The sequence below is a fragment of the Boleophthalmus pectinirostris genome, unplaced genomic scaffold (assembly GCF_026225935.1).
Source record: "Boleophthalmus pectinirostris isolate CB_2022bp ecotype Guang Dong unplaced genomic scaffold, ASM2622593v1 HiC_scaffold_3, whole genome shotgun sequence".
NCBI classification, from domain to species: domain Eukaryota; kingdom Metazoa; phylum Chordata; class Actinopteri; order Gobiiformes; family Gobiidae; genus Boleophthalmus; species Boleophthalmus pectinirostris.
Genome location: NW_026571299.1, coordinates 21,242,262 through 21,260,819, shown reverse-complemented (window position 1 = coordinate 21,260,819; position 18,558 = coordinate 21,242,262). Strand labels below are relative to the sequence as shown.

The following is an 18,558-nucleotide window of genomic DNA, read 5'->3' as shown; positions in this document are numbered from 1 at the left end:
CAAAGACTAAACCAGGACTAGACCACACAGAACCTGGACTAAATTAAGGACTTAACCAGGACTACGTCAAGGACTAAAACAAGAACTAAATCAAGGACTTAACTAGGAGTAAATCAAGGACTAAACCAGGACTAAAACAAGGACTAAACCAGGACTAAATCAAAGATTAAACCAGGACTAATCAAGGACTTAACCAGGACTAAATCAAAGACTAAACCAGGACTAACGCAAGGACTAAACCAGGGCATAACCAGGACTTAACCAGGGACTAAACCAGAACTAGACTAAGACCAAACCAGATCTAGTCTTTACCAGGACTAAACAGGGCTCAAAGTGAACCAATTTAACCAAACCAGGCAAAATAGCGAAAGCTCTTCTTTTGCTTGGGTTTGATCGCAGTGCTGTTTGTGCCGGTGTGCCCTTGCGTAGTACACCGGCCGTGCCCCTGGTGCCGTCTCCCGCGGTGCCGTGTTTTCGCCTCGGAAGTAGGACACTCGTGGTGTATTGACACATTTGTGGAGCGTGTGCAGCGGAGCGGATGTGCAGGAGGGGTGTGTCCGCTCCGCAATGCGTGGTAGGCGGGGAGGAGGAGAGCGCGGAGCGGGCTGGGGTTGCCATAGGATTTACATGATGAAGGCGCACGAGGAACCGGCTATTTATAGAGCGAATCAACAACATTAGCGTGGGTATGTTAATAAGGACGCTCGCTCTGACAGAAAACACGAGTATCCACAAGCACGACCAAAACAGCTCTAAAACAGGACTGAAACAGGACTAAACCAGGACTAAAACAGGATTAAACCAGGACTAAAACAGGACTAAAATGTATAAAACCAGAATATCACATGCACTTGCACACATACCTGGAACAAAACCAGGACTAAATCAAGACTAAACCAGGACTTGACCAGGACCACATAAAATCGCCCAGGAATAGGGGCTCAAACCAGTTCTGAACCAGAACTAAAACTGTGAATGTTTATCCAAAATTTAACAAGTGTTAAACAGGACTAAACCAGGCCTAGACTAGGACTAGACTAGGACTATACCAGGACTAAACCAGGCTTAGACTAGGACTAGACCAGGACTATACCGTGACTAGACTAGGACTATATCAGGACTAGACTAGGACTAGACTAAGACTATACCAGGACTAGACTGGGACTAGACTAGGACTAGACTAAGACTATATCAGGACTAGACTAGGACTAAACCAGGACTAAACCAGGCCTAGACTAGGACTAGATTAGGACTATACCAGGACTAAACCAGGCATAGACTAGGCTAGACTAGGACTATACCAGGACTAGATCATCACTAGATCAGGACTAGATCAGGACTAGACCAGGACTATACCAGGACTAGAGCATCACTATACCAGGACTAGATCAGGACTACACCAGGACTAAACCAAGACAAAACCATCTAAACAAATAAGGCTCAAAGCAAGCAACATAATTTTGAACCAATCCAGAACCAACTTTTGGACCAAGGACATTTTGACTGCACGAGGGATGAAAAGCATCTCTAAATCAGAACCCACAGGACTCCTAAACATGGACAAAACCAGGACTAAAGTCTGGACTAAACCTAGACCATGGAGGACTTAACGTCTAGAAACGTCTAACCTGGTCATGCAGGACCAGGATTAGACCAGGACTAAACCAGGACTGAACATGTGGTCCATAGTGGGTGCACAGTGGGTCAGGCTCCGGGGCCCATGGGTGAAGGTCATGGGTGTGTCTAATGTAAACACAGAACAGGAGAGGAGGAAGAGAGGGAGACAGAAGAGAGAGAGAGAGAGAAAGAGAGGGAGGGGGAAGAGAGAGCGAACAGAGAAGAGAAAGAGGGACAGATGAAAGAAGGAAGGGGGAAAGAGAGAGAGAGGAGCAGAGAGAGAGATGGGCGAAAGGAGAACGAGGTAAAGAGGAGTAAAGAGGAAGAGGAGTGAGGGGGGAGAGTGAGTGACGGAGAGAGAGATGGAAGGAAAGAGAAGAGAGAGAGGACTGAGAGAGAGAGAGAGAGAGAGAGGGGGAAGAGAGGGGCCCCATACATCCTGTAGCTCCTCCAGGAAAACAGTGACGCTAAAAAAGAGTGGAATCTGACCAAAGGACTGTGGAGGGACTAAAACAGGACTAAACTAGAACTAGACCAGGACTAGATCAGGACTAGATCAGGACTAGACCAGGACTAGACTAGGACTAGACCAGGACTAAATCTGAACTAGACCAGGACTAGACTAGGACTGTTTAGAAAAGATGATTTGCTATGTGCCACTCTGGCCTCTGGTCTGGGACTAACCAGGACTTTCCCACTGCTGAACCAAAAATAAACCAAAATAAACAAAACCAAAGTGTGATCAAACTTTTCTGGAGTGAATGGAGCAAATCTGAAACATACTTCACAATAATGACAGAAGACATCATGTGAAGAACGGGACTAACCAAATGAGGACAAAGGACTAAACTGAACCAGGATAAACTGGACCAGGTCCCGGTTTAGTCCTCTTCTAGTCCCATTGGTCTAGTCCTGGTTTAGTCCTGGTGTAGTTCCATTAGTCTAGTCCTATTTTAGTCCTGGTCTAGTCCCATTAGTCTAGTCCTGTTTTTTTTTTTTCCATTAAAGTTTATTGGAAACAAAGGAACAATATATATCATACATTGACACAGCATTTCAATTATAGTCCCCTTTCTCCTTTTTTAAAAGTAAATAAAGTCATTGTACTTATATTATACTTACTAAGCTTGAACAAGTCTAGTCCTGTTTTAGTCTTGTTTTAGTCCTGTTTTAGTCCTGTCTTTGTCCTGGTTTAGTCCTGGTTTAGACCTGGTTTAGTCCTGGTTTAGACCTGGTTTAGTCCTGGTTTAGTCCCGGTCTAGTCCTGGTTTAGACCTGGTTTAGACCTGGTTTAGTTTGTGTTTTGATGTGATCTCTGTGGGTTTGGGTTTCCTTGTATCTGCAGCATTTTGAGGAATTTTCAACATTTAAAAAAGTCTATATTTTGCTTTGAATTTGTCTCTGGCATATTTTATTGTTCGAAAACACATGTATTGAGTATGAACACACCTGAAACAAAGCAGGACTAAAACCAGACTTTCAAATAAATACATTTAAGAAAAGTGTGATTAAATGGAAATGTGTGTATGTCTTGTGTGTGTTTTGGCAGAGACAGATCAGATCACACTCAAATATGATTATGTTTAGAAAGACAGAGGACTACAGCTAAACCAGGTCTAAACCAGGTCTAAACCAGGACTAAACCAAGACTAAACCAGGACTAAACCAGGACTACACCAGGACTAAACCAGGACTAAACCAGGTCTAAACCAGAACTAAAACAGGACTAATTACAACAGCTCTGAAAACCCTGTTTCCACAGATCTGACATGTAAAAGTCCTTGTGGCATCATAGAGAGTTCCATAGTGCAGTTTTAAAAATAAGTATGATTTAGCTAATTTACATAATTATGTCTTATTTGACCCCTGTCTCTTGCTCTTATTTAGAATGTCTTATTATCATTTATTGTTATTCTGTTATATTGTGATGTGTGACTCCTGTGTCCAAATCATTTCCCTTGTGGATCAATAAAGTTTGTCTAAGTCTAAGTCTAAAACAGAACAAAAGGTCTAAACCAGGGCTAAATTAGAGTATAAACCAGGACTAAACCACGGCTGTTCTATAGTAATATATGACAAAACTAAAACAGGACTAAAGCAGGATTAAACCAGGGCTAAAATGAACTAAAAAGAGGCCTAATAATAAGTAATAAGAAAGACTAAAGCAGGCATATACCAGTCCTAAACTAGGACTAAAATGAGTCTAAACCGTGTGGATGTGTTGTGGGAGCAGGAGGTTTGTGTCCTGTGATCAGCTCCTTTGTCTCTGGGCGCGTGTCTCTGCCTCTGTCCTCCTGCTCTGTCTGAACACAGATTTGTGAGGCTCGGGTGGCAGCCATTTTGTGTCCTTAAATGATCCCAGTTTCAATTTGGAGCTGCTGTTGCTATTGGAGACGAAGGAGAGTAGAAATCATAAATCACACCGTTTTAGAGGTGGGAGGATCAGAGCATTCTGGTGCTACTATAAAAACATGTAAACATGCTAAATCATACTTATTTTTAAAACTGCACTATGGAACTCTCTATGGTGCCACAAGGACTTTTACATGTCACATCTGTGGAAACAGGGTTTTCAGAGCTGTTGTTTTTTGTTTTTTTGTTATTTGCAATTGATAAAAAAAACACCTGTGAATGGATAAATGCATCATATAGGTTAAAGGCTGTACTGTGGAACTTTTGAGCCCAGGCAATAATAATCTGCTGTCTCCATGGAGACAAGCAGGTGGCAGACTACCCACCCTTTAGACCTCATAAAAGCCCATTTTAGCAGAAACTGTGAATTTTCATGGCTGTATTTTAATAGATTCATTCACATCTTCTTTCACGTTCAAAAAATGTCCGCCTCAGCTTGCTTGTCTTTCTTGCCTCATGCTCCTAATTCAAGCTCCTGTTTTTTTGTTTGAAAACTCTGTCCCAAAAGCTGCTGTTTGCTGCCTGGAAGAAAAAAATATCTCCAGAATAGAACGAAACCATTTCATCATTTCCATTACTGCCTCCTTACACTGGGGTGTGTCTAGCTTTAGTGAGGTGTGAAGACAGTGGTTTGCTCTGGGTCTGCTTCTGCTCCATCATCTCTGGATCAGGGCAGAGGTGAGTTTCCTGCCCAAGATGAATCTCCTCCTCTGGCCTCTGCTCGTCTGAGGTCAACCTCTCACACCGCACTTCCACAGCTCGTCCATCTCACATTGCTCCATTGTGTGTCTCTGCTCGTCTCTGGACTGACCCTGCTAAAGTTTTTGTGTGTGTCTGTGTGGAGTAAACCACGCTCACAACCAGAGGCTCCCAGGTTCAACTCCCAGGCCAAGAATGTGTTCAGGTGACATCAGCACACTGTAGAGTCTAGATAGTTTCAACTCGATGGTGGGATTTGCTGTGTAAGTGTCAGATGCAGATTTGTTGACCTGGTTTATGGTTGATATCGCTGTCACTACTGGAACTATCCACATGAAACACAAACTGGCACTGAGTTCAACATCTTCTTTGTCTGGTGTAAAGAACAGACTTGATACTCAATTCTGATTCCGATACCGTCTGTGTAATTCTCAGTGGTCCATGTAGGTTCATAGTGTTCATGGGCATATACTAGTCTATGTCCTCTTCTACTTTTTCTGATCCAGATCATTCTAAAGCTATTCAGGAAAGATTCATTGCTGTTCTCTCAGTGTGATGTTTTTAGTATTGATATCTACTCAAATGATTATCTATGTTCAGTTCGATTTGACTTTTGATACTTTTGACAGCCCTAATATCTATTATGAGAAAAGTGGAAATTCTCCCACTGTTGGTTTATTTAGTAACATTTGATCGAACTTAATAAAATTATTCTTGCTATTTTCCATGTATATCTGTGTATGTTTACTGTAGAATGGATTAATGAACTATTGTGCTGCTCTGGGCTCATAATTTTTCCTCATTTTCCTTTTGAAGTGGAGGCCTGTGTAGCTGGAATGCCTTTGTTTCCTTTAAATATTGACTCTGGGCTCAAAGTGGGTTTTATAAGGGTCAACATGGATGTGAGGGGTGGGAGCAGTTACTGGAGGAGAGATTTCACAGCGAAATAAAACAAACAGGAAACAAGTTAAAGATTCCATACAAGCTGTTTCCTTATTCAAAAATATTCCCATGGATTTTGCTTTGCTTTTTTGTGAGATTTTAGTTGTGATATAATGTTGTTTTTTCTTCAAAAACAGACCTGGAACCGTGTTTTGTTTCATTCACACATGTTTAAGTAACCCTGTATTAGTCTGTCTGCATCTCCAAACCTCAAATGCTCTGGTCCACCTTTTGATGTCATGAAGCTGTAGTTTCTATTTTAACAGCTCCTTTTACCTTTAGTTCAATAGAGATAGGAAATTTCAGGTTTGAAATTATCCAAATGATTCTAGTAAAGGTGTGTGGAGTTTAAAAAAACAGAGGAGCACTCCCTGTAGTAAACCTATGTGGGTGCATTCTGCAACTTTTTTAGTGGAGAGGCCACCATCTGCTTGTTTCTATGGATACTGTGTGTCATTACTCTGCCTGGAATGCTTCACAGTATGACATTAAACAGCTCTACCTTACATTTATTAAATTACAGATGCGCTTCTAGGTCAAAATTCCTAGAAAAAGAGGCATTCTGTCTGTGAGCATGGTCGCCTCTCCACATGCTTGGTCTGGTTTGGTCGCCATGATAGAAAGGTTTAATGCCATACCTCTTTACCATGTAAAATGGTAAATGCCATGTAAAACATTCCAGACAAAGCATTAACAAGGAGAAAAGCATTTGATGAACCCTCCATCAGAAAAGTTACAGAATGCAATGTGTGAATAAAGCAAAACACAATTCTAGGTATGGTTTTGATGAGCAAACATTATAACATAGATCAGTAATATAGATAAATTACTTTTTATAATTTGTAATGTTTAATTTCCAATTAATTATGGAAATGTTGTGGAAATGTTTGTCAATGGCAATAAACAGGAATTCGTTTGTGAATCTCTAGCGTCCTCTGCTGGATAAAAGAAACATGGACAACTCAATTATATCAACAGACTAAACCGACTCTTCTGAATTAATAAAGGGGAATAATGCGTAAATATGAATTATTAATTAAATAATTTAAAAATTTATAATAGAAGGGTAAAAACCACTTGAGTAAAATAAATCCTTACATGGAACATTTCTTATTTTGAGGTTTTATTTTGAAGTCCCATCTCTTATTTTGAAAGGTCACAGCGGATACGGAGCAGACTGGGCTAACACTCGGCTAGTTTGTTTACGTTTCATAAACATGCTTTACTACCATTATATTTTACTGTAACATTACAAAAATAAAATTAGAGGGGCATGTTTCAGCGTATGAACGTGGTATTGCATTGAGTAGTCTTTCCTTGTTAGCGTCCAAACAGCTGAAAAATCCGTTAAATCATGTTAAAGGTAGTTAGCATGGGGCTAGGTCACAGGCAGGCAAAGCTAACCTGCTCTCGAGGTTTCATTTTAACCACAGACATCTTGGTAGCTTTTCATTTGATTAATTATCTACCAAATTTGGTAACTACTTGGTCATAACATACAAAATCAAAGTAAGATGAATAAGAATCATATTGTGTCTTTATTTTTATAGTTCGACGTGTAGGTAATGAAGGCACGTATCTGGTCCCATGGTGTAATGGTTAGCACTCTGGACTTTGAATCCAGCGATCCGAGTTCAAATCTCGGTGGGACCTCGTCCTTTTGAAAACATTTCTCATGTGCTTCCTTCTTGTTTTCCTCTGTTTCAGATGGTACCACGACATTCTAGACGCCAATAATATTAATACATATCGGGGCACCTAAAATAAATATTGCAGTATATCCAGTGAGCTGTTGTAATACAGTGAGTTATTTTGTCACTAATGGAAATGATCAGGTTCAACAATTGTGGATTTAGCTTTTGGATATTTCATGGTACTATGCAAAGTTATCATAGGGAAAACCGTGTCTTGGCCCATCTGAAGCCAAGAAACGAATCACCGTATCACCGTATCGGAAACATTTGGTGTCCAGACACATCGTTTCTGTGTCCGCAAGCCTTCCCTATCCACACAGTTTTGAGCACATTTGTTTACGTTTTACAGAAACGAAACTTAAAACCACATGGCTAATTTGCATACACCGAGTGCTCAAAGAACAGCTGGCTATTGTGCGCTGATGTGGTTCAGCTTCTCTCGTACTAAAGGACATGACTCAGTGACTTATATGTGTTCTTTCTGTGACAGAGGGGCCGTATATTTGAATGGACATATAGTCTAGCCTCTTAGCGCTTTGGCGGTGAATTACTTCGTGGCGCATAGACCTACATCAGCGTATCAGCATATCAGCAATTTCAGGCGTCCACACAGTACCAGTGTTACGGTGTTCCGGTTCTTTGTAGGATCATGTCAAGATGTGATTTGTTTACACTGATGTTTACATATTTGTGCCACCCTCAGGCTACATCAGGCACATGCACGGTAAAAATGTTTTATCATTTGTATCTGACGTACTGTTTCGTTTGCAGATTCGACAAGAACAATGCCGACTCCGATCAAACTTGTCTAACATGACTGCGATTAATACATGGCTCCAGAATAAAGTAAATCAGTGCTTGCAACTGTGTATGTGACTATAAGTTGTTTGATGTCCTTTAATGACTATGATAAACAGGCTATAAAAATATAAGCAAGAGGGTGTGTGGACCTCAAACTCACGTCACCCGTGAAGAAAATAACAAGTGTGACATTTTTACCTCTACGCTACATTAACATACTGAACTATCAGTTCAGCACCTATATCTGTCATGCGCATTACAGTCACATTGGAGGCATGTTAACTTATGAAGGCCCTCAAAAGGACACAGCACAATCAAGCTTTTAATAACAGTGGTAAATTGTCCACTGGGCGGGTCACAAGAGAACACGCCCTGCCAGGTGTCACATCAAGACATGGAAGCGAAGTTTGTGTTGTAGCCTTTTAAAACACCATCATGCAACCTTCTGCCGACTTTAGTTCAGTGCTGTAGTGCGTGCACAAGGCACATGGTAAAGGACACACTCGCCCTTTTAAAAACAGCGCTAACTTGTCCGATGTTAAGTGTGACTTTCACAAGTTAACATGCCTCCAATGTGACTGTAATGTGCATGACAGATATAGGTGCCGAACAGATAGTTCAATATGTTAATGTAGCGTAGCAGTCAAGACATTGCACTTGTTATTTTCTTCATGGGTGACGTGAGTTCGAGGTCCACACGCCCTCTTACTTATATTTTTATAGCCTGTTTATCGTAGTCATTAACAGACACCAAACAATTTATAGTCACATACACAGTTGCAAGCACTGATTTACTTTATTCTGGAGCCATGTATTAATCGCAGTCATGTTAGACAAGTTTGATTGGAGTCGGCATTGTTCTTGTCGAATCTGCAAACGAAACAGTACGTCAGATACAAATGATAAAACATTTTGGTGTGCATGTGCCTGATGTGGCCTGAGCGTGGCACAAATATGTAAACATCAGTGTAAACAAATCACATCTTGACATGATCCCACAAAGACCCGGAACACCAGTATACATGGTCCAGAACACTCTGGACCATGTATATTCTAACATCAAGTGTGCTTACAGAGCCTCACCTGACCCCCTCCCCCACCTGGGCCAGTCAGACCATCTCTCCCTGTTCCTCACCCCTGCATACACCCCCCTCAGCAGACAAAATAAGCCAGAAAGACTGCTCATCACCACCCAGCCTGACGACGCCCTCTCCCGACTGCAGGTCTGCTTTGAACAAACACAGTGGGAAGCCTTCCACATTCACAGATACAGCACTGTCTTACATCAAGTTCTGCTTTGGTATGGTCACTGCAGTAAAGATCATCCAGGTGTTCCCTAACCAAAAACCATGGATGACTAGCCAAGTCCGCACACTTCTCCAGGCTCGGGAAGCAGCCTTCAGATCAGGTGACAGAGAATTATACAGCACCACTCACGCCAGCCTAAGGAGAGGCATCAAGGCCGCTAAAGCAGACCAAAAGAGGAAGGTAGAGGAGCAACTCAACAACCCCGGCAGGTGTGGCAGAGCATACAGTCCATCACTGACTACAGAGGCTGTGCTGTGGCATAAGGAAACTCAGATGTGGCAGTGGCAGATGAACTAAACAGTTTCTTTGCCTGCTTTGAATCCCAGGCACAGCACTCAGTCACACCACTCCAACCCACACTACAATCAATCTCCAACACCCCCCCACTCACTGTTGAAGTGGAGGATGTGAGGCGGGAACTGAACCTTTAATCCCAGGAAGGCTACAGGCCCAGACGGAGCACCAGGGAAAGTGCTCAAGGCATGTGCTGACCAGCTAGCACAGATCGACACTGATATTTTTAACCTGTCACTGAAACAAGCAGTCATTCCAGCCCCACTCGCATCAGTTTGCATATCGGTCAAACAGATCCACGAAAGATGCAAAAGCCATCGCCCTCCACTCTGCACTGAACCACCTAGAGAAACGGGAGAGCTATGTCAAGATGGTCTTCATTGACTACAGCTCGGCTTTTAACACAATAATACCAGACATCCTGATCCCCAAGTTGGTCAGCCTGGGGCTCCCACCATCCAACTGCTCCTGGATTAAGGACTATCTGGTCAATCGTCCCCAGCAGGTGAAACTGGGCCCCCACCTATCATCCATCTGCACTCTCAGCACCTGCTTCCCCCAGGGCTGTGTGCTGAGCCCACTCCTCTACTCACTCTACACTCACAACTGCAGTCCCACCCACATAACATCATTGTCAAATTTGCTGATGACACGACAGTGGTGGGGCTGATAACAGAGGGGAATGAAAAGCCCTACAGAGATGAGGTTCTGAAACTCAGCGAGTGGTGTGCAAATAACAACTTGGCACTGAACATCACCAAGACTAAGGAACTCATCCTGGACTTTGGGCGGAACAGAGCCACCCCTGCCCCCCTGTACATCAACGGCCAAAGTGTTGAGCGAGTGGAGTCCTTCAAATTCCTTGGGGTTTACATCTCTGTGGATCTCTCCTGGTCAGTCAACACCTCAGCACTGGTCAAAAAGGTCCAGCAGCGGCTGCACTTCCTGAGGTGCTCAGGAAGGAGCAACTAAACGCAAGCTGCTGGTGACCTTCTATCGTTCCACCACTGAGAGCCTGCTGACCTCTGCTGTGTCAGTCTGGCACTCTAGTTGCACAGAGGCTGACAGGAAGGGACAGGGTCACCAACACTGCACAGGACATTATTGGCTGCCCTCTGCCTTCCTTAACCACATTATACAACTCCCAGTCTCAGCAAAGTGAGGAAAATCATTACACACCCTGGATTCTACCTGTTCAACCTGTTGCCTTCTGGCAGGCACTTCAGGTCAATTCCAGCTTTAAAATAATTTGTTTTATTTATTTGTTTAATTCTTGCACTTGACGGAGCAGCTCTGAATTTCATTATACTGTATAATGGCAATTAAAGGCTTTTTTCTATTGAAAGAGTCCCAGTTCCATATTGAAAATCAGCCCACCCTCCCCTATGGGCCATCTCAGATTTGGCTGAAAAATTGAGTGGCAACCAAATGTGAGATTTTGGGGGCCCACAGTGCCCCCCTGAATATAGATATTTGACATTATATTTGACAACAGATTTAGAATCTATGACCAAGAATCTACACTAATACAAATGTTCTGCTTCCTCGCTCTATTTTTTAATGAAGTGCTGGTCTCTCAAACATGCTTCAAAATTAAGGCTTCCAAAAAGTGGACATGACCCCAAAATTTCAACAGGCCATAACTCAGGAACGACTCAAGGGATTGAGCTAAAATTTGAGATTCTTTCATTTGGTGATTTTAAAAATGTTTAGAATTTTTTTCAGCCATTTCTGAGATGGCTCATAGGGGAGATTCCTTGAAAATGACTGATTTCATATGGACTGACCCTATTCTATTCTATTCTATTCTATTCTATTCTATTCTATTCTATTCTAAGCTACACCAACAGATCTTAATCCCTTTTCAGGACCTATATTTGTCATGCACATTACAGTCACACTGGAGGCATGTTAACTTGTGAACATCACACTTAACACTGGACAATTTAGTGCTGCTTTTAAAAGCGTGAGTCCATCCTTCACCATGTGCATCATGCGTGCACTTCAAGTCTGTAGGAGGTTGCATGATGGTGTTTTAAAAGGCTACATCGCAAACTTCATTTCCATGTCTTGATGTGACACCTGGCAGAGAGCGTTATCTTGTAACACCCACTTTGGACAACTTACCACTATTATTAAAAGCATGATTGTGCAAATGCTAAGGAAGTGACTACTAATAACTAACAAGGTCCAGTATTCACTCAAGGAGAAGCCACAGTCATTTTAACAATGATAGACTGAGATAAAACTGAAGCCCCTTCTGTGTTCTTGTTGTAAACTTTTTTGACTTATTCACACTATTCTCCCTCACATATATCAGTATCCTGTCCCCTCTGCTCTTGTCTGCTCCTGTGGCTCTGCTGTTTGCTTACATTGTTGTACAGAGACCAAAATGACAACATTCATTTAAAGTTCATACAATAACTTTATTTAAATCTCCACCACAGAAGTGTAAAATATATTAGATTCTTTACATAAAAATACAAAAATGAAAATAGCAAATTGTGTAAGCTGTGCGTCTACTGCCTCATAGAAAACACATACAAATGATTCAGAAAAGAAACTTTAAATGTATATGACACCAACAATTCCAATACTTTATATGGTTCACAGGTGTTGGAGTTTTAAGGCAATGTTTTTTAGTTGGACCCAGTTTAATGCACTACTTCTCTGTGAAAGTACTATTTAGATATTTTTGATTTTTATGACACATATAGTAGTCTATTTAGGGTCCTTTTGAAGGTCCTATATTACACAAAATTGGCTCTTGCGCACTTTAGAATGTTACCTGACCGAAAACATAGTTGTGTTTTGTTTTGTTTCATTCACACATTTGAGTAATCCTTTATGATTAGTCTGTCTACATCTCCAAAGATCAACATGCTTTGTTCCACCTTGCAGTAGAGCTGTTTTCAAGTAAACATCTCTCTTTCCTTTAGTTCAGTGAGATTGGCAATTCCAGGGCTGAAATTATCCAAATGTTTTTAGTGTAGGTGTATGGAGTGGAGCACGTCCTGTATTACAACATGAGCTTGCTTGCATGTTTGTGTGTTAAAAATGTGTGAATGAAACAAAACACAACTCCAGGTCTGTTTGTGATGTGGAAACAGTGTAATATCGCCCCTTTGACATATTTGTATTTTAGACCCTAGTACCATTGGTATGTCACTAATGTTGGATTCCTGTTTTCATATTCATATATTTCAGAAATTCAAGGCATATTATTTCTCACGTGTTGTCAATAGGCACAGTATATTATAGGCTGCTTGTGCACATACACATGTGCTGATGTGGTGGTCAGATATTCATAGTGATATGGGAGGATAGTATAGTAGAAATGTGACTGTTTTTCTCGAAATGCCCTGAGCCTTTTGTGCTATTGTCACTGTCAGGATTAGATTCAAACATGTGTTATAACTGTAACAACAGCTCTTACAACATGATTCTATGAGCTTCATAAAAGCCAACATGTGAGCAAGATATAAGGGAAGGTTATGGGAAGTAGAGGTGGGTAGTACTCAGTTACATTTACTTGAGTAACTTAAGAAATTATACTTTTGTAGCTGCATACTCTTACTCCATCTTGAGTAATATATAGTACAGTGTAACAGTACTCTTACTTGAGTAAAAGTTGTGCTTCCTCTTCCCACCGTCAGTGAGTCTAAAGTGACAAATGTGACATTCTGAATTGATTTGCACATTTGTGTTTCTTGCAGCTCCTTCAAATATGGTTTAGTTTGTCTCATTTTTGTGTCTGTCCTTTGAAAATACCAGATGTTGTGATTCATTTCATGGTTGTCCTTCAAATTACATTCGCTTTAAATAATAACTTAAAATATAATCAAATATAAAAACTTACCAGTTACTCTTTAAGTTGCTCTTATTTGAATAGTAGTTTTCCCAAATACTTTTTTACTCTTTCCTGAGTAATTTCTCAAGCCACTACTTTCTACTTCTACTTGTGTAATATTGTTTGAAGTAATATTATTCTTAATTGAGTAAAACATTAGGCTACTATACCCGCCTCAATTGGTCAGGTATACTTTATTAATTTATGGTATGCTCTAACCTGAATGTTTTTGCGGAGGTCAGAAGAAACTACATTGACCATGATCCTTAAAATCTTTTGAAAGATGACAACAACAATAGCACTTATCAAAGACATAAGCAGCATTTTACAGTAAATATTCAGCTTTGGGCTAAATTTTAAAGTTATTAAATGTATAAAACTTAACATCAAAATTCTGAAGTCGCACACTAAACATTTTGCCGTCTAAACCAAACGCTTTCGGTGTCCATTTCCTTTCTTTTACACACAACACAACATTTCTCAAACCATCTTCTACTTCCTAAACTATCTGTTCTTTCAAAAACATGATAGAAAAATGCATATATTTACAAGTGTGCTTTGGAACATAGTGTGACAACATTTTAAATACATCAAAAATATTCCAGTTCAAATTTTGCATAATTTACAAAACTCATTATAAATTCTTAGGCTTAAAAATAGCATTTAAATTCTTAACTGGTGCATTAAAGGCCCATGAGTGCCTTGCGCGTGGACACAACAAGAGTGTATTGTCAAATAAAATTGTAAAATTGTATTAAAATCTCCTAAAAATATTCAAATTGTGGTCCAAATTCAAATCAGTGGAGTATCTGGAGTGAAACCTGCCAGTAGCCCTTAAAACTGTGCATATCTCTTTCCTTTAGAAACATTTTAAAATAGAGCCACTAAATACAAATCTGATAAATACCATGACAGTGTAAAAGGAGAAGGTGAAGTCAGGGAGGGCACCTGGACTAAACGACAGGACAGTGGTTCTCAAACAGTGGTACAGGGTTTATCCAGTTGAGTCCTGGTTTAGACCGAGTTTAGTCTTGGTTTAAAACTTTTTCAGTCTGGTTAAAGAACTCATTTTACTGTAGAGTTTTAAGCAAAATCTAGCCTTAGTTTAGACCTAGTTAATCCTCATTTAGATCTAGTTAAGTCCTGGTTTAGATCTTATCTAGTCCTGATTTTAGTGTTGGCCTGATGAAGCAGAATGTGGTTTCAGTTTACACTGCAAAAACTCAAATCTAGCCACGTTACGACGACTTCAATTAAGAAAGTTTTATCATGATTTGAGTAAATTTCGTTTCACAAGTAAAATGATTTACCAACGGAACAAACTTTTTATACTTTAAATATGAAAATACATCTTGCTACACAAAAACTCTTTGCACTTAAAATAAGAAACTAAATCTAATGTTGCTTATTCCATGTTGAATCTACTCACATAGTCAAACTTTCTTCATTTAAGTCATTTAAACTTGCCTAGATGTTGCTTTTTGCAGGGTAAGTCCTGGTTTAGGCCTGTTAAGCACCTGATTTTAGTGTAGGCTTAATCTAGTCTGAAGCAGGCAGATCTTAGTTTTGATTTAGACCTGGTTTAGTCCTAGTTTAGTCTTGGCTCAGTGCTCACAGTCTAGTTGTTGACCTGGTTTAGTCCTTGTTTAAATAATTCTTACTTTCAAATGTTTGGGAAGCTTTATCCTATATGATATCTAGACAACTGCAAATGCTGATAAGTGAGAAGAGGTTTTGCAGCGCCCACCCCAGTCCTATGAAGCAAATCTGTAGAAATCCAGTTTTAAAAGATATTATTCCTGACTTTCTCTGCACACATGTGGCTCTATCTGCGCAGGTGTGGTGCAAGCATGACTTTGTTGATGAAGTTGACGATGGCGGAGGCCGGCTGCTCGGGGTCGATCTCGGCGAACAGGTGACATACATTTCCAGAGGAGCTGCCCGTGCGCCGTGCCACAAAACCAAACATCCTGAGAGGACAGAGAGGACACAGGGATGAGAACGAAAGACTGTGTGTGAAATATGAAGGTTAAAGATATTAAAAGATACTCAAGATAAATACAACAGTTAAAGCCATGCAAAGAACAGCACACAATCAATAAACACTTTATTATGTACACTTTGTATTGACTAAATACAGGCGAAATGAAATAAGGACTGAATTAGAATGAAACATGGACTCAGAAATACACAAGGATGAAAACAGAATGGGACTAGGATGGTCCAGGACTAAGTCAGGACCATATTTGGTTTAACCCAATCCTAACAGCAAAATTAAACTAGACCTGAACAAAGGACAAAACAAGGTGATTTAAAGTAGCATAATGTCTTTTCTGGAGGGAGTAAATAGCGTGGGCCAAAAAACATTTTTTTTAGATTCTCTAGATTAGAACCCTGCATTTGGTTCCATATCTGGTCAAATATTTTATGCAAATTAATTAATATTCAGAGGTTGCTCAAGACACTTGAAAATAGCCCTATAGGGTCTATACTATAACACAGAACCAAATAAATAAGGCCTATTCGAATAATTTGTCAATTATTCTGCAAACACAACCTGAAACTTGCATAAAATTACAATTACAGCTCCACTGTGTCTTTGGTGGCGTCACTAAAGATCTGCATGTGTCTTTGACTCCTGCAGTAGATCCTGTTTCTGATCTTCATTCTTTGTTCGGCTGCAGTTAAAATCTTGAATAAGCTTCACCTCCTTTCAGCAACATCATTGACACTTTCCTGGATGCACAGTTTCAGCACCTTCTGAAAGTCTGCATTCTTCATTCTTCCAAATTTCTTCCTAAGTCATCGTTTGGATGCTAAAACCTAATGCAGGGTTCTAATTATCTGAAACTTGATTTTACCAGGCTTAGATGGACCAACCTTGGGGTCAACCAAGTGACTGTCTCCTTAAAGATGGAATGTTTCACAGTGTAGCATTAAACTGCTCTAACATACACTACCTCTTTGTTTGTCACATCTGCTGTGCATGTCCAACCAGGAAATAAAATGATAAACTTCACCAAAATTACAAAATTAGAAAAGACTAGGCAACATTTTTCATCCAATGTGATTTGATAACTATGTTTTTGAGACATGAGTCTCACTTTAGAGATCAGATCTGTGGAGAGGGGACAGAAAGCACAGGTGCACCTAATAAAGTGGCTGTAGTTTCCATAGAGACACAGAGGACGGACTTACTTGCAGGACGTGCGTTCAGAGTGAGTCCATCTTAAGCACAGGTCAAACAGGGACAAAAAGGGTCAAGGGTCAAACAGGGACAGAGACAAAAGCAGAAAAACATGAAAAACAAAGATCTGAGCAAACGCACAAACAACTTATATTCAGATAATATAAGTGTGACAAAGACAGAAGAGCACAGAGTCTTCACTATATTTGCCATTATGGTAAACAATAGAATCTGTCACCATGGAGACAGACACGTCTAATGCCATAATGTGGAACATGTCAGGCAAAGCAATAACATCTCCATGGAAACAAGCAGGCAGCAGGTTCCATCAGAAAAGTTACACAGTGCACTTTTAAAATCACCTGTAACTTAATAGGTTTAATGCCATGCTGTGGAACATTCTAGGCAAAGCAATAACATCTCCATGGAGACAAGCTGGCAGCATACCCTCCACCAGAAATGTTACATAGTAGTAGCGATATAAGAAAATACAGAACAATATTCTAGAATAAAAAATCTTGAAATTTCATTCTCATCTAGAGCAAAACTGTTGTCAAATTCAGCAGACGTCCACAGAGTCTCCTGGTCTGTCTGTGCTGGTCCATACTTGTCCTGTTTGGTCCTGGTTTGCTCCCATTCTAGTTCTGGTCTAATCCAGGTTTATTTGTGGGTTTAGTCCCAGTTTAGCACCTTTCGGTCTGTACTGAAGTGTACCTTTTGTCCTGAGGGTCCAGACTGCTGAAGGTCACTGTGTTGATGGGGTAGTGTCTCCTGAAGAACAGCCTGGAAGAAAACAATGATTTTACAACAAATAAAGACTAATATTGTCACTTGTGTATTCTACACATACTTCTGTCTCTAAACCTGCCTGTGTCTGTTGTCTTTTGTTGCCTCTAAGAGTAATGCCCTTAAAGCTACCATCTGGAACTTTACTGGATTTATTTTCATCAGTCGTGGGGCAGATGTCCCCCCGCCCTCCCCCTTCACCTGCCCCCTCACCTAACCCCCTCCCCTACCTGACTCCCTCCCCTCACCTGACCCCCTCACCTAACTCTCCCTGACCTTCACCTTGCCCTCCCTCACCTGACCCCTCACCTAACTTGTGGAGTGTAGTAGTAGTAGTGTAGTAGTTGTTGCAGTACTACTAATAGTACAAATAGTAAAATTAGTAGTAAAAATACCTGCGTTTGCTGTCTGTCAGAGTGATGCCCTGCGCAGACACTTTGAAGTGGACCACGGTTGCCACAGGACGCGGGATCAAAGACAGAGTCACTTTGGTTGCCTTGGAAACCGCCTCCGGACCAGTCAGGGACTCAGTCTCCACCGAGTTCAGGTACAGCACATTACACGCTGAGGGAGAGACAAGAATCAGTATACTACCAGGACTAAAACAGGACTAAAACAGGACTAAAACAGGACTAAATCAGGACTAAACAGGACTAAACAGGACTAAACAGGACTAAACAGGACTAAAACAGGACTAAAAGCAGGACTACTAACAGGACTAAACAGGACTAAACAGGACTAAACAGGACTAAAGCAGGACTAAAGCAGGACTAAACAGGACTAAAGCAGGACTAAAGCAGGACTAAAACAGGACTAAAACAGGACTAGGACTAAACGCAGGACTAAAGCAGGACTAAACAGGACTAAACAGGACTAAACAGGACTAAACAGGACTAAAAAAAACAGGACTCTAAACAGGACTAAACAGGACTAAACAGGACTAAAGCAGGACTAAAGCAGGACTAAAC

The 18,558-nt window shown here is 40.7% G+C and overlaps 1 protein-coding gene and 1 non-coding gene across 2 annotated transcripts in view; one reads left to right on the top strand and one right to left on the bottom strand.

The window, feature by feature from the left end:
- The first annotated feature begins 7,251 nt into the window (after positions 1 to 7,251).
- On the top strand, positions 7,252 to 7,323 carry trnaq-uug (transfer RNA glutamine (anticodon UUG)). The gene has a single exon. It is a non-coding gene; the product is annotated as a tRNA-Gln (tRNA).
- Positions 7,324 to 12,317: 4,994 nt separating this feature from the next.
- The window catches only part of LOC110165730 (tensin-2-like), a 54,931-nt gene continuing 48,690 nt past the window's right edge, over positions 12,318 to 18,558 (bottom strand). Inside the window, exons 27-30 of the mRNA XM_055160872.1 lie at positions 17,986 to 18,154; positions 17,519 to 17,587; positions 16,816 to 16,845; positions 12,318 to 15,587 (exon numbers count right to left, since the gene is read on the bottom strand). Coding sequence (XP_055016847.1) covers positions 15,443 to 15,587; positions 16,816 to 16,845; positions 17,519 to 17,587; positions 17,986 to 18,154 — 413 coding nt within the window. The 3' untranslated portion in view covers positions 12,318 to 15,442. The remainder of the gene's footprint in view (positions 15,588 to 16,815; positions 16,846 to 17,518; positions 17,588 to 17,985; positions 18,155 to 18,558) is intronic.